The sequence below is a fragment of the Tachypleus tridentatus genome, chromosome 2 (assembly GCF_004210375.1).
Source record: "Tachypleus tridentatus isolate NWPU-2018 chromosome 2, ASM421037v1, whole genome shotgun sequence".
NCBI lineage: Eukaryota > Metazoa > Arthropoda > Merostomata > Xiphosura > Limulidae > Tachypleus > Tachypleus tridentatus.
This window is the reverse complement of record NC_134826.1, coordinates 52,534,792-52,558,727: the sequence shown is the minus strand read 5'-3', so window position 1 is coordinate 52,558,727 and position 23,936 is coordinate 52,534,792. Positions and strand designations below refer to the sequence as shown.

The window sequence follows — 23,936 nt, the reverse complement described above, 5'->3', positions numbered from 1 at the left end:
ATTAACATGTATACAGTTAAATCATTACTGTTGGTCTAAATGTAGCTAACTTGGAAATGTATTATTTTACGTGAAGAGAAATGGTTTGGCCCTAAAATGCAGAAATTGATAGTATTAGAAATATTTATAGCACAAACATAATTAAAATGTATATTTACCTTTGTTGGTTGATTTTGCTTTTATGTCTAGTGTGTGTATAATGTTTTCTACGGTTTGTGGAGGAAACTTATTGATGTTGATGAAGTAAAAGTAAATATATCTCACGAATCAAAAAATCACAAAACCATACCATATACTCCCGACATCAGCAGAAAAATAGCCAACATTTGGCAAAAACTAGTAACAAAATATGACATTCCAGTTAATACCAAGTTTATTCAAAAACCAGGCACAATATTGAGGTCTATACTATGTAAAAACTACACTGACAAACATCACACCAACATTATTTATAAAATACATTGTGATAACTACCACGACTTCTATATTGGAGAAACAATTAGAAAAATGGAAACCAGATTCAAAGAATACAAAAAGTCACCTTCACACGTTTTCGAACACTGCAAGTCAAATAAACACAACATAACCATAGAAAACACTCAAATACTAAACAAAGAAAAAACATAAACAAACGCAAAATTAAAGAAGCCTTACTTATACAACAACTTAAGCCCAAAATAAACCAATACAAAGGAACACCTTTATATCTATATTAAAATATAATATAATAAATAATAATTAAAAATATATATAAAATTGTATAGTCAACATCTAAGCCCACCCTCAACACTCCGACACTCATTACACAACCCCTTTCAAACATATGGTCAGCTTCCGGTCAGCTATCTCTCTCTTTCTTTGTGAACCCGACGATGACCGAAGAAGGTCGAAACGTTGTTCACTCTACGTAAAAAATTTTTTCAACCCAAACGAGCCGTTTTTACTTATATATTTCTTTACAAGTGGGTTTTCTCGACATCACTGGTTATCATTAAATGTGAGTCTGTTTGTTTGTTTATTTTGAATTTCGCTCAAAGCTACATGAGAGCTATCTTTCCTAGTTGTCCCTAATTTAGCAGTGTAAGACTAGAGGGAAGGCAGCTAGTCATCACCACCCACCACCAACTCTTGGGCTACTCTTTTACCAACGAATAGTGAGATTGACCGTGACATTATAACGTCCTCATGGCTGAAAGGGCGAGCTCGTTTGCTGTGATGGGGATTCGAACCCGCAACCCTCGGATTAGGAGTCGAGTGCCTTGACCACCGGGCCATGCCGGGCCAAAATGTGAGTCATAACCAGCGCTAATGGGGGACAGGTCCCCTCATTACTGATTTCCCCCAACAGCTAACACCATCCATTAGTTTAATTTTAGATTTGATTCTATAAGTCTCATTATTCCTTTATACGTCTCTTTCCAGCTCTAGACTGATTTTATATTTTATATATGAGCCAGACCTCGTCTCTAGTTAAGAAATTTTTGTCGGTTTCTTTGGAATTACGCACAGAGCTATACAATGGGCTATCTGTGCCACTAGTTAACTGACGTGAGCAAGTTTAGTCATGACAGAGGTGAATCTTCGTTGGCTTAATGTGCTCGTTAGAAAAAAATTTTGTTTTAATAAATAAGGTCTGTGTTGTACTTGACAACCCAACAAACTACAATGACAGTACACTATGTAACAATGATATATCATTCCATTTTTCACACATTTCTGAATATTAGGAAACAGTGAACACCCAAAACCACTTTAATATTTATATCATTCATGAAAAATGAATCCTAAACACTCCGGGAGAAAACGCATTCTCTGTTTTCCGAAAGTTTTTGATCGATAAAACTAGTGTTTCATGACAACGTGGGAGACCAGTTAGATAGTCGCGTGGTTGAACAGTTCGTCACGCGACTGCACGTCACTGCTACTTCTGAGGTATAGAGTTGGATATCGATTCTTTTCCAGTTTTGTTTACAGGTTTAGAAATTTTACTTACATGCAAGGTAGAAGGTGTGCAATTCCGTTTAATTTAGAGCAGGGGAGGATAGGTGGCGTGTCAGTTTCTTCACGTTCGCTTACCTAGTCATACACGTGGGGTTCTGCTTTTGGAACAGTGTCTCTCACGCGACCTTAGCGCTCTATTTCACAGCTCTTCGAGATAGACGTTTAGGTACACTAACGAACCAAGCGAAGGTGTGAAAAGGTGAGTTTTTTAATTATCAAATTCAACTAACGCCTGACACTGTTTATTGTTACACGTATCTAATCATAGGTTTCAGTTGAGAAAACAACAACAATAAACAAAGATAATTCTACGCCCTCACGATGTCAGGTATCAGTTGTCTCTTGACAAGTTTTCGATACTGCTTTTATATATTTATTAACTTTTGTAACTAATAAGGAACTTTTTTGTAAATACGTTTTGAAAAATTTCTTGAGATGGTTTCTTTGAAATTAAGAAAAAATCAACACCATGGGCTATCTGTGCACGAGTATCGAACTGCGGATTCTAGCGTTGTAAGTCCGCTGACATACCGTTGAGACGTTAGAGGGCTTTTTATGTCTGATTTTTATTATTTATTGTCGAAGCTAAAACAAGAAAATTATTTTCATGGATGGGACAATCTCTAGATGTCATTCAAAGCACTAAGTAAGCGCTTGTTTTTTACGTAGTTTTAAATATATTTTCTAAACGTTAAAATACTGATAAACACACGTTAAAACTTTAAAATACTGATAAACACACGATAAAACTTTAAAATACAGATACGCACATTGATAAACTTTCAAATACTGACACACACATGATAATAAACTTTAAAATACTGATGCACACACGTTAATAAACTTTAAAACAATGTGACAAACACGTTAATAAACTTTTAAATACTGATGCACACACGTTAATAAACTTTAAAACAGTGTGACAAACACGTTAATAAACTTTTAAATACTGATGCACACACGTTAATAAACTTTAAAACAATGTGACAAACACGTTAATAAACTTTAAAATACTTATACACACACGTTAATAAACTTTAAAATGCTGATACACACACGTTAATAAACCTTAAAATACTGATATACACACGTTAATAAACTTTAAAATACTGACACACACATGTTAATAAACTTTAAAATACTGATACAAACAAGTTGATAAACTTTAAATTTTTTAATAAAGTTTAAAAAGTTTTAATTCTATCTTCTCAACTTATATATTTTAATCAAAGTTAATTCCACGATGTTTGTTCAGTGTTATTGATTCTCTGAAGGGATGGAAAGTTTCGATTCTGAACACCAGGGTCTCCGACTTAAACAAATCGCCTTAGGTGTTCTTCCGGAGGTCAGAAAGGTACCGGAAGAAGAACAGATGGTAAGCTTCAACCTTCTCAGGGGAAACCTATTTAAAATTTTAGCTTTATCAAAAGAGGAGACCGATAAGAAACCAGGTGAAACCGGTCACGATGTCAGTGATGAGTCCGATGAGATATCACCCGTGAAATCGAGAGGGGTCCGAAGTAGAAAAAAGAAAAACGTATCTTCTTCTTCTGGACACAGGGAACAGAAAACAAGTCCTAAAAAAGGCATAAAAGGTCAACGTCCAATTGGTTCGGCAAAATCCGAAAGTTCCAGACAGATAAAACATCAGATGCCGAAAGCTTTATCCAAGCAAAGTCCAATAAGTGAATCTGCTGAGAAACTGAAAAACATAAAGCGTAGAAATAAAATGGAAGAATCTACTGAAAGAATAAATAAACACGGAACGGAAAGGTAAGGAATCACATAAAAACATTCGTCAGTATATGTGTCAGGTGTTGTGATTGGTTGTTAGCGTTCTGTTCTGATTGGTGGAGTGTATTCATCAATTGTAACCAGTTGTTGATCCTTGGTTCTAATTGGTGGAGTGTACTCGTTAGCTGTGATTGGTTATTGTTCCTTGGATTGTACCAATCATCTGTGTCTTCTATTTTCTGATGGTTACCTCTTTCCTTGACGTAGAAGCAATAAAACATTTTCGCTGTATCAGGGAAAAAAACAAACAAACTAGGTACCTAAAAACAATTAATAATAGTTTCGAACAGCTATCATGTCTCATGAACAGTTAGTAATGCTGCTATGTGGTAAAAGTATTCTTCCTGATGGTTAAAAACCCTTCCGAACGCTTAACAGCTACGCCCAAGTAGTTAACGAATGATCTTCCATAATACGTGAATACTCTCGCACACTTAATAGCCTGGCGTGGCCTGATGGTTAATGTGCTTGGTTCCCAAACTGTGGGTCGCTGAATCGAAACTTGTCGTCGAATATGCTTGCTTTTTTCTTCGTAGTGGTATTTGAAAGTGACGGTCAATCCCATTATTTGTTGTTAAAGAATCACCCAAGAGTTGGCGAAGATAGCCCTCGTGTAGCTTTGTGCGAAATTCAACAAACAAACAAAAACAGTTAATGGTACACCAGATCAGTTAACGAAACTCCCAAACAGTTATTAGGCCTAACTACTCAAGAACAGTTTCTGATATTTTTCAACAGTATGCGAACAGTCTTGAACGATTAACAAAATTTCGAACAGATAACGTTAGGCCTAGTATAAGTTATTTGGCTTCTGTGAATGAATAAAGGCATCTGGCAGCTTACCAGAAAATCCTAATACAGGCCTACTTTGTGGAGAAACTTAAAAGAAATGATTAAACATTTCTGTTGCCGAAATTTTTCTTAAACAATAAATAAAATTAATTAATTACTGTCAGTTGGGCAAATATTTATGAGAATATTTCGTGGTATTTTAAGGAATTGCAGAGAAATTCGATATAAGTCTATGTTTCATGATCCATACCTTCCAGTTCTCATGTAATCAAAATCGCAAAAATAAGTAATTTATAAAGTAGGTTTCTAGTTAGATTTATTCCTCATAGATTTGATTTTATTTGATCGAAAATGCATTAGTAAAAATGATACCTAGTGAGGAAAAGATACTATGGAGACACCAGTAATACACTAAGCATGTTCGGAAAAAACATCTGACCACATTCAAAACAAGCCTGGTGATAAACTATAACGTACACAGATTACTTGTTGATTGCTCTCTTTAGTTTAATTGAACATTATTAAAATTGTTTGATATCCATACGTGTACCTATTGTCTTCAGTTATTCCAAATTGTCCTTTACCTCTATTGAAAAGTGTCAGTATATTTCATATGAATGAAATACGTTTAGTTTTAACTTGCACGGATGCTGTATGGCTTGGTGGTTGAGGCGGTTCACGAGCAATCTCAGGATTACGGGTTCAAATCCCCCTCATCGAACCAGGTCGCTGTTTCAGCAGTAGGGACGTTTTATTTTGGCGGTGAATCCCACTATTCGGTAGTAAAAGAGATTGCGATAGGTAGCGTCTTCCAGTGTAAAATTATGGACGGCTATCGCATCTAATGCTCGTGTAGCTTTTCAAGAAATTCTAAATCTTTGATGTGTGAATAGATTCTGACAAGATTCTGTGGAAAATAAGTTTAAATTTATATACAACGAAGTTCACTCAATACACTACCAGACGTACCGACAGCCAGATAAAACTTCATCTTCTACAATGAGGATCAAAACGTGACTGACATGTTCCAGATTGTGGGTTAAAACTTAACTGACATTTTTAAACTGTGGGTTAAAACATGACTGACATTTTTAGACTGTGGGTTAAAACGTGACTGACATTTTTAGACTGGGTTAAAACGTGACTGACATCTTCCAGGTTGTGGGTTAAAACTTAACTGACATGTTCCAGATTGTGGGTTAAAACGTAACTGATATGTTTCACACTGTGGGTGAAAACTCGACTAATTGCATGTTCCAGATTGTGGGTTAAAACTTAACTGGCATGTTTCATACTGTGAGTTAAAACTTGACTGACATTTTTAGACTGGGTTAAAACGTGATTGACATGTTCCAGATTGTGGGGTAAAACTTAACTGACATGTTTCATACTGTGGGTTAAAACTTGACTGATTGACATATTCCAGACTCTGAGTTAAAACTTTATTGTTATTTAAATTTAATTGGTACACTTTTCCTTTGATAGAACAATGGGCTATTTTTCATTTTTTTTTCGCTTCCCGCTAGTACAGCGGTAAGTCTACGGATTTGCAATGCTAAAAGCAGGTATTCGATTCCCCTCGTTGAGCTGAGCAGAGTGCCTGATGTGGCTTTGCAATAAGAAAGCACAAACAAAACACATATTTCTTTGTTATATCTCACTTCAAGATTTAGAAATATAAAGTAAAAATTATGAAGATATATTCTGTATTTCTCTTTATGAAAATCATACATTTAACTTTAAACACATATCGAAGAAGGTAACAGTTGAAGACCTTCATAGTTTTTGGTCAAATGTCCACATAATAAAAACAGAAATAAAAACAGACGTCAGCGCCCTCACCCTGCAAACTGTTAAAATTTCTCGATGAACTAAAGTGTTAGTGTAACATCAGAAATGCCATAACCTCAAAGTAAGTGAAAGCATGCCTAACCACGACCTCTATAATCCATGGTTCGCGTCCCTTTGCGGCAAAATATTGCTCAGCACTTTGATACTGTAGATGCATTATGAGGGTGGCAGTCAAACCCCACCATTTGATGAATGTTTGCAGAAGATGGTTCTGGCCACCTGCCTTCCTTCTAGTTTGTCACTTCAAAATTATGAAGAGAAAGAACGTCTAGAATGAAGCTCTTGTTGCCACTTTTAAATAAGGTTCTATCGAAACATTTAATGTAAATATTCCAAACAACGTCTGTGAAAGTGTTCCCAATATTTTACTATAACGATAGATCACATACCACCATATTTTGTAAGTAAGCGAAATTCATTATTCTTGTGTCCGGCATGGCCAGGTGATAAGAGCGATCGATTCACAATCTGAGCATCGCGAATTCGAATCTCCGTCACATCAAACATGCTCGCCCTTTCAGCCGTGATGCGTTATAATTTACAGTCAATCCCAGTATTCATTGATAAAAAGTAGCCCAAAAGTTGGCGGTGGTCGATGATGACTAGCTGCATTCCCTCTAGTCTTACACTGCTAAATTAGAGACGGTTAGCGCAGATAGCCATCGTGTAGCTTTGCGCGAAATTCAAAACAATCTTTCTTCTCAATTTGAGCGCCCCCAAGTGGCACCGCGGTATGTCTGCGGACTTACAACTCTAGAAGCTGGGTTTATACATCTGTGGTGAGTAAAGCACAGATAGTTATAAAGATGTTTCGTGTTTAGTTTCACATGCACATTTTAGGTATTTTTAAAGACGTTTCTTCTTTAGTTTCATACGTTAAGTTTGGGTGTTTTAAAAGTTGTTTATTGTTTAGTTTCATACGTTAAGTTTGGGTATTTTAATAGTTGTTTATTGTTTAGTTTCATACGTTAAGTTTTGGTATTTTAAAAGTTGTTTATTGTTTAGTTTCATACGTTAAGTTTGGGTATTTTAATAGTTGTTTATTGTTTAGTTTCATACGTTAAGTTTTGGTATTTTAAAAGTTATTTATTGTTTAGTTTCATACGTTAAGTTTGGGTATTTTAATAGTTGTTTATTGTTTAGTTTCATACGTTAAGTTTTGGTATTTTAAAAGTTGTTTATTGTTTAGTTTCATACGTTAAGTTTTGGTATTTTAAAAGTTGTTTATTGTTTAGTTTCATACGTTAAGTTTTGGTATTTTAAAAGTTATTTATTGTTTAGTTTCATACGTTAAGTTTTGGTATTTTAAAAGTTATTTATTGTTTAGTTTCACGTGTATATTTTTTATTTTTAAATATGTTTCTTCTTTAATTTGTTAGCTTTTCTTGAAAACTTTTCATGCCTGTTTTCACATAATATTTTTTTGGGGGGAATTTCACACAAAGCTACTCGAGGGCTATCTGTGCTAGCCGTCCCTAATTTAACAGTGTAAGACTAGAGGGAAGGCAGCTAGTCATCACCACCCACCGTCAACTCTTGGGCTACTCTTTTACCAACGAATAGTGGGATTGACCATCACATTATACACCCCCACGGCTGGGAGGGCGAGCATGTTTAGCGCGACGCGGGTGCGAACCCGCGACCCTCGGATTACGAGTCGCACGCCTTACGCGCTTGGCCATGCCGGGCCTCATAATAAGTCAGCTTTTCTTCCTCCTCTTCATTTAAAGTTTGACAAAGGTGGAAAAGAAGTGAACACAATAATAGTTTAGGAATCAGACTAACAGCAATATTACGCGACACGTAATATCTTGGGCTACTCTTTTACCAACGAATAGTGGGATTGGCCGTAACATTATAACGCCCCCACGGCTGAAAAGACGAGCATGCTTGGTGTGACGGGAATTCGAACCCGCGTAAGAGTCATTCCATGTTAAATCATCCAGGGCCATGAGAACAGTTCATTTCTTGATTTCTTCATAAATGACACCAACACATCAGAATGTTCATCTTTTATGTTTCCCACATATCATTCATGATTGTATATACATGCCACATATTTCCCTGGCTGATAATTGTCATTGCTATCATTAGACCCTATTTGAGCTGCTGTAGCATCACTTTTACTGTTACTACCAACAGTTACAACTGTGTACACATCATCATCTGATAGCCTTCTCATGTACAATTTGTTGGTAGAATAAAGCTATAGTGTGACCCAATACCTACCACAGTTTTGTGTTTTTCATAGTGCTCAAGTAGATCAAACTTTACACAATTCTGCAGGACTGATTCCTGATTGATAAGAAAGAACTGAATGTGGTCCTTTGCCTAATGGTACATATCAGAGACACTTAAAATTTGATAATTTATTATTTTTCACAACCTTGATTTTTTGAAGATCATTTTCAGAGATGTAAGAATATATGGTAAAGGCTGATTAGAATATTTCAATGGGATTCATAGATTATTTCAAAATTGTATGGATATATTTGCACACAGTAACACACCTGAATTGAAGTTGTTTTTTTCAAATAAACAACGTATGGTCAGAGGATACTTTAAAAATTTATAACTCAAAAAACAGGTTGAACTCCATCCTGATTTTTTTTGTAGATCATATTCAGAGATGTAAGAATATATGGTAAAAATCTGAAAAAGCTGAATAACTGGTGACATGGTAAAACTGTGGCCTGAAGTAGGGCTATTTTTAGCTAAATCATAAAAAGTTCTATGCAGCTAAATTTTTTTTACAGGAGATTTAATAGACTTTTAATTACAAAAATTGCTGATTTATCAACTGATATGTTATAGGAAATTTGAAAACAAAATTCAGCTTTGTATCACATTAAGTTTTAGAGCTATGGCTTATTAAATAAACCAATGTTTTTTACAATTTTGGGTTTTCAGGTGATTTTACAGCCTCACTATGAAAATTCTAAGAGAGATAAACTTGGTTTGAGGCCATTGTTTAATTCTGCGAGATTAATTCAGTCAGTGCAGCAAATTTCAGCCTTCTACCACCATTACTCTTGCAGCTTCAAGCAGCCAAAGTTGCCTGAAAATGAACTCGCCAAAATTAAAAAAAAAATTAATTAAATTTTACAGGTCTATAAATCAGAAACTATTATAGATATTGATCTAATCTTTGGCAATATTTCATTATATGGGTAGATGAGCACATGTGAATTTTTTCAAGGCATTCTGAGGGGGTCACCTAGAAAATTTTCCAAAATCTGAATGATTTGACATGGAATGACCCGTAATCAGTCTTATTATGATGTAATATGACACACATGCCTTTTAAATGTGATTCGTCGCCAGCTAATATATTCTTCCCTCGTATTAAACGCAAAGAGACTTTCAGACCTCGCCTAAAACTGTTTTAGAAAGGAAACAAAAAACATGACTAAAAAAAGAAGTCAAATATCGTACAGAGTACATTGGTGTAATGAAATATCACAGTCTATGTTCCTTTAAAATAAATAACCCTCTAAATAAACACGTAATACACTTAACCATAACGAAAACTACACTTATCGCTCAGAGTTAAATTTGGGGTTGATGTTAAATCAACTGAAACCAGCATGTGTGAAGAAAGTATTAATTTTGTTTACGGAAATTGATTTCATTCAATTTTGATGTAATAAAATATTTCAAATAAATTAAAACTGTTCAAGATTTACGATAATACCCGCCTTATGTATCCACAAATGTAGGTTTACACAACTCAGCTATACAATGACTTATGTTTCGAGTCTGCGTCTTCTACACGTGTAGTTTGCTAGCTGTTCAGGTTCAGGTTGAAACGACCTTCATTAGAAACATATCTAGCATGTATAATACACAACATCTGTACTCCACCTCCATTTATGTTTTGCTGTTACTAACATACCAGATCCACGTGTGTATATATCACTGTTACTAACGTAACAGACCAACCACGTGTGTGTATGTTATTCTTACTAACATAACAGACCCACCACGTGTGTGTATGTTATTCTTACTAACGTAACAGACCCACCACGTGTGTGTATGTTATTCTTACTTACATAACATGCACACACGTGGTGAGTCTGTTATTCTTAGTAACGTAACAGATCAACCACGTGTGTGTATGTTATTCTTACTAACGTAACAGATCCACCACGTGTGTGTATGTTATTCTTACTAACGTGACAGATCCACCACGTGTGTGTATGTTATTGTTACTAACGTAACAGACCCACCACGTGTCTATATTGCTGTTCTGTGTAATTGTTTTAATATATTCCACAAGTCTAGTAACTTGTTACGGTTCATCGAAACGTTTAATTTCCTGATAAATCATAATATTTCGCTTTATTTCATATATCACGTTGTTACGATACGTCGAAACGTTTAATAAATATCCTTGCAAATCGAAGTTGACTTGCTGAACGCTTAAGTGAAGCACTTTGTTGGAGGAGGTTAAAATTCAACCCCTCTCCCCTCTCCAGGTCAAGACTGCCAGCGGTGAACAATTTCTCACGTGTGTGAAAACTATATCCGTTGTGGCAGTGAAACAGTTACTGAGTCAACGGAAATAAGAAAACCGATTTAATGTTACAGTTTGTGGTTTAATTTACTCGAAAAGATTGGAATTATAGACATATCGCGTGACTTAACAAACGTTGATGAAAAACTAAAACCACAGTTATCTTATTAAATACGCTTGGGGAGACATGCGCAGTAGATTTATCCTTCCTGTCAAAATGAGGTTAGTAATCGTTAGTAAACGTAGAATATTTGATTTATAATCGTGTATAAACTGTGTGCCTTCCGTAGGATGTAACATCAGTTAGTCTTCTATGTGAGGCAGGTTACACTGGCTACTAAAGTTACAGAAACAGAAAAATATAGATCATTTAGAATCAAGAAACATAATGAATTCATAATGAGAAAAATATGTACAAAACTGAGACTTGAAAAACAGTTACAGAATAATGGAACATTTACAAGAAGTTCCTGCAGAGGGCGTTTTAATAAGTTAAACAAGAAAGAGGTTACGGTAGTAACTTATTATTTTCATGTCCACCATCATGTTATTTTAATGGCTTCCAGTAACACAGCGGCTTGTATAAACTCACAGATGATAAGGTAAACAAGGACCGTTACTTGTATAAACACAAGTGATAAGGTGAAACACGATTGTTACTTGTAAAAACACACCAAAAGACAAGGTAAACAAGGAACGTTACTTGTAAAAACACACCAAAAGACAAGGTAAACAAGGAACGTTACTTGTAAAAACACACCAAAGACAAGGTAAACAAGGACCGTTACTCGTAAAAACACACCAAAAGACAAGGTAAACAAGGAACGTTACTCGTAAAAACACACCAAAAGACAAGGTAAACAAGGAACGTTACTTGTAAAAACACACCAAAAGACAAGGTAAACAAGGACCGTTACTCGTAAAAACACACCAAAAGACAAGGTAAACGAGGACCGTTACTCGTAAAAACACACCAAAAGACAAGGTAAACAAGGAACGTTACTCGTAAAAACACACCAAAAGACAAGGTAAACAAGGAACGTTACTCGTAAAAACACACCAAAAGACAAGGTAAACAAGGAACGTTACTTGTAAAAACACACCAAAAGACAAGGTAAACAAGGACCGTTACTCGTAAAAACACACCAAAAGACAAGGTAAACGAGGACCGTTACTCGTAAAACACACCAAAAGACAAGGTAAACAAGGAACGTTACTCGTAAAAACACACCAAAAGACAAGGTAAACAAGGAACGTTACTTGTAAAAACACACCAAAAGACAAGGTAAACAAGGAACGTTACTTGTAAAAACACACCAAAAGACAAGGTAAACAAGGAACGTTACTTGTAAAAAGACACCAAATGACAAGGTAAATAGTAAATCAATGTTCGGTGCTTATTCTTGTTTGACAAGTTTTGTTTGTCATACATTCCCAACGTGAGGATCAAACGTTAAAACTGATCGATACATTTGAAAGAAAAGGTCCAAATATGAAGCGTTTTCGAATGGTTGACTAAAGCCCTCGGTTTTAGGTCTTTCTCTGAAATGTATTTTGTCTTCTGGTGAAATCCTGTGTTTTAACTCGTTAGCATGATGCTAACCGATGTTCTAAAACAAGCGTTTCTTATCGAAGTGGTGTTTAACATTGTAGTTACAGGTTTTTTTCCTCACCGTTGTGCTTTCTTCTTCTTCTTTTATTTCTTAGACAAAAATAATTGATGTGGTTCTCCAGTCAGTTATAGACAGTTTAATTTTAAAACTGATATTGTCTAATGTTAAATATCGGACCATTTATTTAAACATCAAATAATGTGTTGAAGAAGCGAAGTGAAGCCATTTTTCAATTTAGAAAGCTTTTTACGTGCCACGAATTGCCACAACTTGACGTTGTTACCATGGTTTCACAAGTCTCCGTTAGCGATAATGAAACAGAAGCGGATAAACGTTCCAGTATCAAGACCTGCCAGGACCCAGACCTTTCTACCACATTACGTAGACCTTCGTCGCCATGTAGACTCCAGGAAAAATTTGCAAAACAGCCTAAAAGACGGAGTAAGTGAGAGATAGAATAATATTAATACGAATTATTTATGTCTTTTCTGTTTGTTCGAAGGTAAAAAAAAGGATTGGTATGGTCAAGTGGTTAGGGCGCTCGACTCGTAATCTGAGGGTCGCAGGTTCGAATATTCATCACACCAAACATGCGCGCCCTTTCAGCTGTGAAGCGTTATAATGTGACGGTCAATCCCACTATTCGTTGGTAAAAGAGTAGCCCAAGAGTTGGCTGCCTTCCCTCTAGTCTTACACTGTTAAATTAGGGACGGCTAGTATAGATAACTCTCGTGTAGTTTTGCGCGAAATTCACAACGAACAAATTTTCCGTACGGTCTAGACACATCAGAGATCCAAAACTTGTTAAGGATATAATTAACTGATATATAAATCTCTTTAGATTAATCTGGTGAAACTCACTAGAAAATTGTTTATTATCATGTTTTCACACCTTCTCTCTCCGAAAAGAAAAGCTCAAGACAGGGGCCATTCATTTGATTAACTATTAGATTTGCTCCCTTTGTCCAAAATTCAGACGTGATTTGTCAGTGAGAGGTTCAAGTGAAACCTCAGTGTCAAATATATAAAATTGCATCTATCACCTGATTATTCCAGTTCATGTGTGGTAGTTATTATAACTGAATCTTCATAATACTCACATACGTAGTACATAGGTTGTAGTATTACATCGTGGATTTGGGGTCAGTGACCATTCTTTTAAAGCCTACAATATTACCTCATACATTAATGATGTGGTCACGTAGTAATAAAAATTGTACAGGTAAACCAAGATGATTTATACAACGATCTATACATTCAATTACCATGTTATAATAGGCGTTCATGAACAACCCAAACTGGTACATTGTTCACGTCTTGTTAATACGGAACGTTTATTTTTGGACATCATGTTAACATGGAACAAAGCCAATTGACAAGAGTTTAGACATAATGTTAACATGGAACAAAGCTAATTGACAAGAGTTTAGACATAATGTTAACATGGAACAGAGCCAATTGAAAGACTTTAGACATCATGTTAACATGGAACAGAGCCAATTGAAAGACTTTAGACATCATGTTAACATGGAACAGAGCCAATTGAAAGATTTTAGACATCATGTTAGAACTGAAATTGAGTGATTAAACTTTATACAAACCTAACTGTTCATGTAGTTTGTTAATATAAGTAACTTCTTTGCGACTATTGTAACCTAACCTATTTGATAACTTCTGATATCGGTGAAAACCAGTAAACATACAACATATTTATTGGGTTTACCACGTTTTCACACAAACCTGCTTGAGTTTCACCCACAATTAGTTGTTAATACATTCACTCGCGTGAAAGTTTTCCAGAACGCGAGGTTTTCCAGGTCTCGAATTGAAGAGAAGTCTAGATGAAAGAATTGTGACGAGAGAATCATGAGTTTTATACACAGATCGAGAGTTCTAAAATAATGGCATAAAACTGTAATCATAAAATAAGTGACAGCCTATGTTAACAATTCAGAACAGAAACAGATCGATAGTAGAAATGTTCGAAGCGCACGCCTTTTCTCTACGTTCATTTAATAAAGTTTTTAATTATTTCGCATGTGGTTCTCCGAAAAAGCCTCACTAGCACGAAAACCGTCGTAATAAATTCAATAATTGAATATTTCGAGGAAGTATTGTAGGAACTTCTGAAATGAAATATCTGTTTTAAGTGTCAAAAATACGTTTATTTTATAACTAAGAAACTGAATCAAAATTACAACTAGAAAAATTTACTATCCACAAAAACTACGCTTTGATAATTTAGAATATCTTCAAACCTGATGGTTAGTGCAGCAAATCAACTGAATTACTGAGAGTTACGTAGGGTGTCAACTGAATTTCTGGGAGTTGTGTTGTGTGTCAACTGAATAACTGAATATTGTGTATAGTGTCAACTGAATTATTGGGAGTTATGTGGTGTGTCAAATGAATTATTAGGAGTTGTGTAGTGTGCCATCTGAATTATTAGGAGTTATGTAGCGTGTCAACTGAATTACTGAGAGTTTTGTGCGGTGGCAACTGAATTATTAAGAGTTATGTAGCGTGTCAACTGAATTACTGAGAGTTGTGTACAGTGTCAATTAAATTACTAGGAGTTATTTAGCGTATCAACTGAATTACTGAGGGTTATGCAGTGTGTCAGTTAAATTATTTGGAGCAATGTTGCATGTTGACTTAATAATAGAAAGTTATTTAACAATAATGTATGAATTAAGTAACTAGGAGTTGTGAACCGAGACAACGTGATTGCTTAAGTGCAAAACGTGTGAACTGTCTCCTTAACTGATACACTTTGGTCACATCAGTGTGTAATAAAACATTAGTTGTTTAATTATCTTCTTTTACATCGAAATATTTTATATATTTTTCACAATATGTTTTCATCTTTCAATAAAACATAGAAACGACGTATAATGACACATAAACAGCTGGTGGGACAGTGGTAAGTTTATGAACTTACAATCATAAAAACCAGGGTTTGATTCCCACTGAGACTTTGCCCTAAAATAAACAATTGTTAGCACAAATTACATAACATTACGTGTGCATTATTTATATAACTAACAAGCTATATTAACGTTCTCTCTATTAACGACCATGTAGCATCACCTGATACCAAGTTTTCTGATAAATCACGAAGGATAGTAAAATAGATGAGTCACGAGACGATAAACCTAGTAACCTAAGCGGTTTTCAAAGCTGGACATTTCTTCTTGAGGGATGAACTGAAGAAGGTAGATGAACGAGGGTAAAATGAAAAGGGAAATTACTTTGTGTTGAAAGTCTGTGGGTATTGGGTGTTGAATGTCTGTGGGTAACTTTTATAACGATTTTTTTTTCTTTTTCAAAACTGGTTTTGTGATGTTGTGCTTAAAATTTGATAAGATAAAGTAATTCATTAGTAATTCACTTAACCGGTATAATATAAGTTCGCAAGTATTTATAGCAACGATTAGAATTTGATAAAACTTCATAGTTCATTAAACAGTCACCTAACCGATGTAATATATAAACACGTATCTATAGCCACTAAAAAAATAATCTAATTTAAGAATTAGCATAGAAAAAAATCACTGGTTCTTAAAACGTACATTTCACTCTGTTCCCAGGAACCAAAAAACGGGCATCTTCAATGGATAACGAACAACGTATTAAGGAGAGCTTGAGAAAAACTGGAAGTCTCGATGAAAAACAGAAACCTTCGACTGTACTGACCAAGCTGGTTAAAACTAATCGAACACATCAGGTTGGTTTTGTCACCATTCGTACCTTACGGCAACCCCTTAGCTTAATTACAGAATGATGCATTCTCAAATTGTCGCATTATTTTTCAAAACGTATAAAAACGTCGTCATTGTTTAGGGAGATAGCATCCTAGAACCGATGGTATTTGTTTTATGTGAAATGGTGTAGTAGCACCAGATATTATATTTTTCGGTATCATAGGACGTAGCTAGAACAACATGCATTTTGTAATAAGGTGTGGTATTTAAATGTGGGAGGTGGATTATATGTAATGTTCTGATGTACAACATGTAAGAAGATGGGGGCTAGGTACACCCTTGTACAAATTAATTGAAACAAATGGTCATTTTACAATATTTTCAGCATGGCGGCTGCTGTAGGCTCGCTGGACCCACTGATTTCCTTTAATAGTCATTTTCTCACACATAGGGCGTCATTAGCTATGCTTTGCAGTACGGTCGATCTATTTTTGGGATATATGACGAAATTTTGAGGAATATTACGTCATTCGAAATTGCGTTAAAAGGGCAAGGAGACCAATAAAAAAAAAACTTCTTATCAACTCAACGAAGAAAAAACGTTATAAATTGGGTCTGAAATACGAGAACTGGACGCAAGAACAATGGAGGGAGGTGTTATTTAGTGACGAGACTCATTTCTTCGTACAGGGTCAAAGAAGTCTGCATGTTCGCAGATCTCCAGGTGAGAAACTTTGAGAATCTCTCATCAATCAGTTCGTAAAACATCCCTTGAAGAAAATGTTGTGGGGCTTTTTCAGCTACTATGGCGTCAGAGGCTTGCATATCGTAGAAGGAATGATGCGAGGACCACAGTACATCGAAGGTTTGCAGAGAAGAGTTGTTCCAGAATTGAAAAAGAGATTTCCAGATGGATCTGGTATTTTTCAGCAAGATCTGGCTCCGTGCCACACATCGAAACTTGTGAAGAATTTTATGACTACAACGCGAATAAAGGTGCTGGACTTGCCTGGAAACTCTCTGGACTTAAATCCTATTGAAAATCTTTGGGCGATTTGTAAAGAAAGACTTCGGGGAAAAGATTGTACTACGAAAGATAAGCTAATTGAGGCCATAATTGAGGTGTGGTACCGCGATCCAAAAATTAGTAAAGATTGCAGTCAACTCGTGGACTCGATGCCAAAGCGGATTAATAATCTTCTGAAAAATAAAGGCGGTCATATTATGTATTAATTTGTGAGTAATGTCTGGTTTCTCAGAAATAAAACGCAAAAAAATTGAAAAAAAATCGTAATTTTTCGTCTTGTTTCAATTAATTTGTAAAAGGGTGTAGGTTCTATTGCACCCCTGTATGTATAAAATATATTTAGAAGGCCTGAAAAAACACCTCCGATACCAGCAAGACATATAATTGTCAAAGAAAATTAGACACTTTTTCCGTTCCAATAGATGTCTCTTGACTTATCCATTACTACACTTTACAGACGTTGTTGAGGTCATGTGAAATAAAGGGTTTATTTAAATGCATGTTAATTTGTCCATTACTACCATTTTACTTACGTAATATTTTAATATTCAAACTCTTTTAGGGTTTGCTCAACAAAAATGATTTTTCTGCAAGACCAGGCGAACAAGGTTCAGAGTCGCCGTCAGAAAATTCGAAAGTCTTCGGTCATGTAAGGTAAAATGACTCATTTTTAACATCGTTATGTGATCGAATATTGTTACGATAAAGATGTTTTAATGTTTCTTTATCACCGTACACCTGTTAGCCCAAATTTCTATACCAACTCTTCGTTAGGTTATAAGAAGAGTTATTTACAATAGTTGACATCTAAGTACTAAGTTCTCTACACAAATACTTTGTTCACACTGTCATAAAAAGTTTGGTTATTTTTATATAATTGTTAAATTACGCTATTGTTTCTAACAGTATTAGGTTTTAGAAAAGGTAGCTTTACAATATTTATTTTTTTATTAAATAATCTGTACAAGGTAGAAGCTTTACTATCGTTAGGGCCAAGTGGTTTGGGCTCTCGACTCGTAATCTGAAGGTCGCGGCTTTGAATCCCTGTCGCATCAAACATGCTCCCCTTTAAGCCGAGAGGGTGTTATATTTTGAGACGGTAAATCTCCCCAATCGTTGGAAAAGAGTAGCCCGAGAGTTGGCAGTGGTTGTTGATGACTAGCTGCCTTCCCTCTAGTCTTGCACTACTATATTAGGGACGACTAGCGCAGATAGGCCTCGTGTAGCTTTGAGCAAAAATCAAAAACAAACGCACACTCTCGAACTTTTAAAAACATTAAACACGAGTGAAATGTATACATATAAATTAACTTTTGTTAAACTTGACTTAAACTTATATTAACGTTTCTAAAATGAATTGGTGTTTAGTTGCATCTCGCAAACATTTATTAACGCCACCTAAAACAATTTATTGGTTCTAATGAATTACATACAAATACTTGAGTCACATTGATATATTTGAAAACTTCAACTATTGGTTTTTGCAAATAAAATAATATATTTCAAACAAACTGGCAAACTCGGGAAGACAGACCTACACTATGAAAATTGATTTGGTTAGAATCGCGTGTTTTAACTTGTTAGGTTCGAAACTACAAACCAACAACAATATGCACACGTTTGTATAAAACGTTAACAATTTGTAACTTGAAGAACGACTGATCAAGTTGCTTTTGTCTGAATTCCATATTTACAGGTCTGAGAACTCAAGTAAGAAGCCTTTGAGACCAATGACGTCACCATCTACAAATGGTAACTTCAACATCACAGCAAACTGTTTTATATCTTTCTGATTAAACAAACTGATAACAAACGTCTTTTAGTCCATTAAAATCCATACAAGTTTTTAGAGTTTATATGTAATAATAACCGAAATACTTTGAAATAGTTTGTTTATTTCAAATACCACTTACTGATAATTTTCCATTAATTTTAATGTGCTTCGTTTTAGTCATGTTCATGCAATAAAACTATTGTTGGGAAGTAATGAGGGGTGGAAACCTGCTTAGAAGTAACAAGGGTAGGTTTGAAAGTTACGAGAATGGCTTATTGAATATCGAAGTCTCGGTAATCATCTTTTAAGTGTTGTTGCAAAGTAAAATGAGTGTTATGTTCCCCAGAAACTATTTTTAGTAGTGTTTCTCAGTATTGATAAAATCTAGTTAGGCTTACGCTAACCAATCAACTGAGAGCTTCTCTCAAATAAAACATCCAACAACTTGTGAAAAATGTCTATCAGGAAAGTTGCAGCGAAAAGATTTCCATAACAACTGATACATTATCACTGTGGTGGACTAGTAATTTTCATCCAATAGTAAGGCAGAATAGAATTTGGACATAACAGTGACAAATTCACTATAACTTTAAATAAGTAATAAAAATCATAGTTGAACATTTCCCTCGAGTGTAGTTTTATATGAAATAAATATCTCAATTTCAATTCAAGCCCAAAGCTACACAATGGGCTTGCTACGTTGAACTCTGCTGTTATCGAACCTCGATCTTTAACTTAATAAGTCCTGTGATTTTACTACTGAGCTACCAGCGGGGTAGAGGACAGAGTAAATGTGTCTGTCTTTCAACTCTATCTTTCAAACTATTTAAATTATTAAATGTTACCAACTCGATTGTACTAGGTTCCATTCATCAAAACTCGCCCCCCCCCTCTCCAGTAACTCAGCAGTTACTCTGAAGACGTCTTACGATACTGATGGTAACAATGGCCCGGGGTATACTTACCTTAACAACAAGGAAATAGAATCAATGTACGTGCTCTGTTTCAAGTTAGTACTATCAATATCAAATCGAAACTAAACCTGTGACATCTATCGGCCGAACTTCATAACACACATTACACAACTGTATCAGGATGGGTCCTGGTTATTGAGCTCAGTGAATGAAAGTGTTAGTGCGCAAAACTCGGTTTACTGAACAATGCTGTTACTATAAAAATAGTTTTAATAGTATGTAATCAGTATGATCTAACGTACTGTTGGTTACATTTTTTATTATATTAGTATTTTTATTTATTAACTAGATTACTTTGTAAAAGGTTGGTTTATTTGAATGTAAAACTTAAACAGAAATTTTTAAAATACTTTTTATTCTGTATTTTCGAAAACGTAACACCAGGTGGCTACTAGAGCTCGTCTGCGCTTTTTTTACTTGAAAGCACGAAGGAGTTAAAGGACTTAAGTACACGAAACTATCTAGAAAATCTGTACAATCGAAGATGCTGCTCTTTGAAAATTTGAATTAATCCGAATGTGAAAAAAATTATTATTTCAGAATATTAACTTGTTAAGACGACAACGAGATGGTTAACCCAACGTTTATAGAGTAATTGTGTTATATATTTTGTCTCCTACTTTATTTTCTTCCTATATTTTCATCTAATTAACCCAGTTATTTCGTGCTCCAAAAGACCATCGTAATCTTTTCGATACACAAAAAAGAATATACTAAACTAATGGCTTACTTTTATGTCCGCAGTATTAAATTCGTTATTTTGTTGTTGAAGTTTCACGTCAACACCAACTTTGTTTCAGACGAAATGACGAGATCTTCAAGGCCTTCCTCGCAGTCTCGTGGATTATTCAACAAGGTTTGTATTAGCACCATATATTCTTGACAAAACATAACGTCCGTAGAAAATCTTGTTTAGCTAGTTCTGATCTTAAAAAAAATGTATTACCTTTTAATCAGTTATTCAAAGCATGTCGAACTGTTCTTCCTTTGTTAATACCATTCACAACAAAAACCTAATGTCAGAACTTTAAACTCTGTAACATTACACTTCAAAACAATTCTAAAAACTTAAATGTCCTAAGTTACATATGAACAAACTTGTGTCTGTGAGTGTTTCTACAGTTATAATTTACGGTTGCTTCAGCTCATGTTTGAAGGTACCGCCAGATGTCGCCCCCATATTTTTACTTTTCTCTTTGGGTGATTAGTTCAAAGTTGGTCACAGTTCTTTTCAAAACTTTGTAATTTTCTGAAGGTGAGTGGATAGTGGTGAGTGTCAAAGATTTTGAATGTCATACTAACACAAAGAGAGTGAGATTCAGTGATGTCATGGGAAGACATCAATAAAAATGGACACCTATTATTTTGCTTCCCTAATTGGAATGTTCAATATGAAAAGCTGTAATGTTCATCACCAGTGATGTTTGTTTTAGTGACGTATGTTACCATATAAACCAGACTGTTAATTTATTCTTGGTTGGTGTTGCGAGTGGTTACATGATGTTTGTACATTTTAAACCATCATTAAGGTTGTTAATTTTTATTATTTAAATATCCTTGACTCTTTCTAGGTCTCGCAGCAAATCAAGTGTTTTACCAAGTTTTAAGAAAGAACACGTTGCTATTAAAAAAACAAGTTTAGAAATATTATTGAAACGTTTCGTGACAATAAGTTCCCCACTAATTTACGATTGAACTTCATCTTTACTCTGCTGCACATGCGCAGTTAGTTTTTCTACAAACACTACATTAGTATGACTGGGTTTCTGTTCTACCTAGTTATTTTCCCAAAGTGTCTCTTCATAGTGTCCCTATTGTTACTATTTAGGCTCTATTGTTTCTGAGCCATTTGATCAACTTGCATCTTCTTGCTATTAAAAGGTTCTGTCTGATGCGGAACTGAAGTCGTCACAAGAATCGGAAGATATGAAACTGAAAGAAAAGAGTCAGACAGTGATGGACCTTTGTCGAAACCTTTCTGTATCTATAGGCCAGCCTGGTGTTGTAAACAGCTTCAGAAAGTGTGAAACATCTATAGGCCAGCCTGGTGTTGTAAACAGCTTCACAAAGTGTGAAACATCTTTATTGAGCTATCAGGAAATGCAAGAGATATCCATCCCAGAGAACGAACTTAAAGGCTCAGCTAAAGAATGTTGGTTAGTTCATCGAAGACTGAAGGTGGAGGGCGTGCATGTGCCCCTAAACGTTCTACAGAGGTAAGAAATACTGACCTTCTAACTTCACTGTTGAACGGGGGGGGGGTTAACATACAGTAAAAGCATGTTCACATGATTTGTCTTAGCTTGAGACTTGGTCTAATAATAAAGATGACAAAACGGCACATTTTAATAACAAGGTTCCAACATTTCGGAATACATTTATCTGAAAATCGCATTACAAAGATATTTAATAACTATGATTTTAGTATTATTAATCACTAATATATTTATTTATTAAGTAAAATGGTTATCGGAAGTATAAAGCAGAACAATATAATTAATTTTAAAGTGTATATAAATTTTATAATAATTTTAGATTTAAAAGGTTCGTAACTCGTTAAGAGTCAGAAGGTCTTTAGCTATGACTTATCTTTCTCTAATGCAAAGTTCAAGGTCTGAAGACCAGGTAGTAATGATAGAGAAACTGTGACCTGTGGTTTCATCACATGGATGAATGGCTGGGTGTAAGTAGTGAACAATCGGTTTTCATACATATTTCTAAATTTGTACAGAGCTTGTGAATGAAAGGTTGACCACATTCATCTTTATTATTTTAAACCCTGGGTTTAAAAAACCACAAAAAAGGTGCAACTGGTCATCAATAACGAAAACAAAACCAACGAAGATAACGTTATAGTGGAACTAAGGTATGTGAAGTTGTAATGAAACCAAGGTGTGTTCCATGTTTGTTATTAAGCACACAAATCTATGTTCTGTCCATCAGGGGTATCGATAGCTTGTTTCTAGTTGGGGGCACCGAGGTAAGTAAAGGTAAGGTGAAATTAAGGAAGGTAAAGAAAAGGTGGAACCAAGGTCATGAAGCTATAGTGAAATCAAGGTAGACAAAGTTGTTGAAAGTTCTCTTGATTTTGGATTTCAACTAGTAAAAATAAAACTTAAAACCTGTCTTTTGTAAATCATATTCATTTTCCAGGAGGATTAAAACTCGTCTGCTAAATGAGAATAGAGAAATTCATTATTTATATACAGAGTATAATAATTTGAAAGCTTTGGAAATAAAACAAAGGCCTGGAAATGTAAATAAGTAATAGGACTTATCACATACATTGTGTGCATTGTTACCCTTAAATTATTTTTAATAATTAGTTTTCTTTTATTTAAAAAAAATTCTCAAATTTTGGTTTCATAAAATTCAATTTTAAATTTAAATATATTTTTATTATTATTTTAAACTCTGTAATTATGTTATATTATTCACAGAATTATAAATTCTCAATTTATTTTATTAGGGCCCTGATGACCCCAACAGAGATAAGAGAACTAACACACTCCTGTTCACAATACGACTTCGGAGAACGATCAAAACTCTTGTCTTCCAATAACAACGAATGAAAAGGCTTGATGATACGGTCGTAACCACGCTTTTTTGGCGCATGCGTCGAGAATGATCGAGTAACTTGCACCAGACAATTATAGCTGCCTTCTGGAGTCACTAAATAAAATTATTTAATCTGAGTTTATCGGATACAGTTTGTAGGCACAAGAATTAAGTAGTATATTTAAACTAAGCGAATATTTTATCTATCTCTTGTTATTAAATTTTATACAACTTTTACACACCAAATATAATTGACTTCTTGAAACGACTCACGTAATTTTCTACAAGAATTAAACTCTAATCGAAAACAATAAAACATCAGTTAGAATTTT

General features: G+C 34.8%; 1 protein-coding gene across 1 annotated transcript; it reads left to right on the top strand.

Moving 5' to 3' along the window:
• Positions 1–2,016: 2,016 nt before the first annotated feature.
• Positions 2,017–23,672, top strand: LOC143243819 (uncharacterized). The gene is made up of 9 exons (XM_076487496.1): positions 2,017–2,200; positions 3,276–3,774; positions 12,806–13,008; positions 16,158–16,294; positions 17,861–17,952; positions 18,995–19,050; positions 20,847–20,902; positions 21,928–22,262; positions 23,516–23,672. Exons 2-9 carry the CDS (start codon positions 3,278–3,280, stop codon positions 23,616–23,618), a joined length of 1,479 nt encoding a protein of 492 aa, XP_076343611.1. The 5' UTR covers positions 2,017–2,200; positions 3,276–3,277; the 3' UTR covers positions 23,619–23,672.
• The last annotated feature ends 264 nt before the right edge of the window (positions 23,673–23,936 follow it).

What these genes read in the sequence shown, in the direction of transcription:
- LOC143243819 (XM_076487496.1), top strand. Translation starts at nt 3,278, where the DNA reads ATGGAAAGTTTCGATTCTGAACACCAGGGTCTCCGACTTAAACAAATC. An exon ending in AAAACAGCCTAAAAGACGGA is followed by an intron (nt 13,009 to 16,157) that starts GTAAGTGAGAGA and finishes CTCTGTTCCCAG; the next exon opens with GAACCAAAAAACGGGCATCT. An exon ending in AAACTAATCGAACACATCAG is followed by an intron (nt 16,295 to 17,860) that starts GTTGGTTTTGTC and finishes AAACTCTTTTAG; the next exon opens with GGTTTGCTCAACAAAAATGA.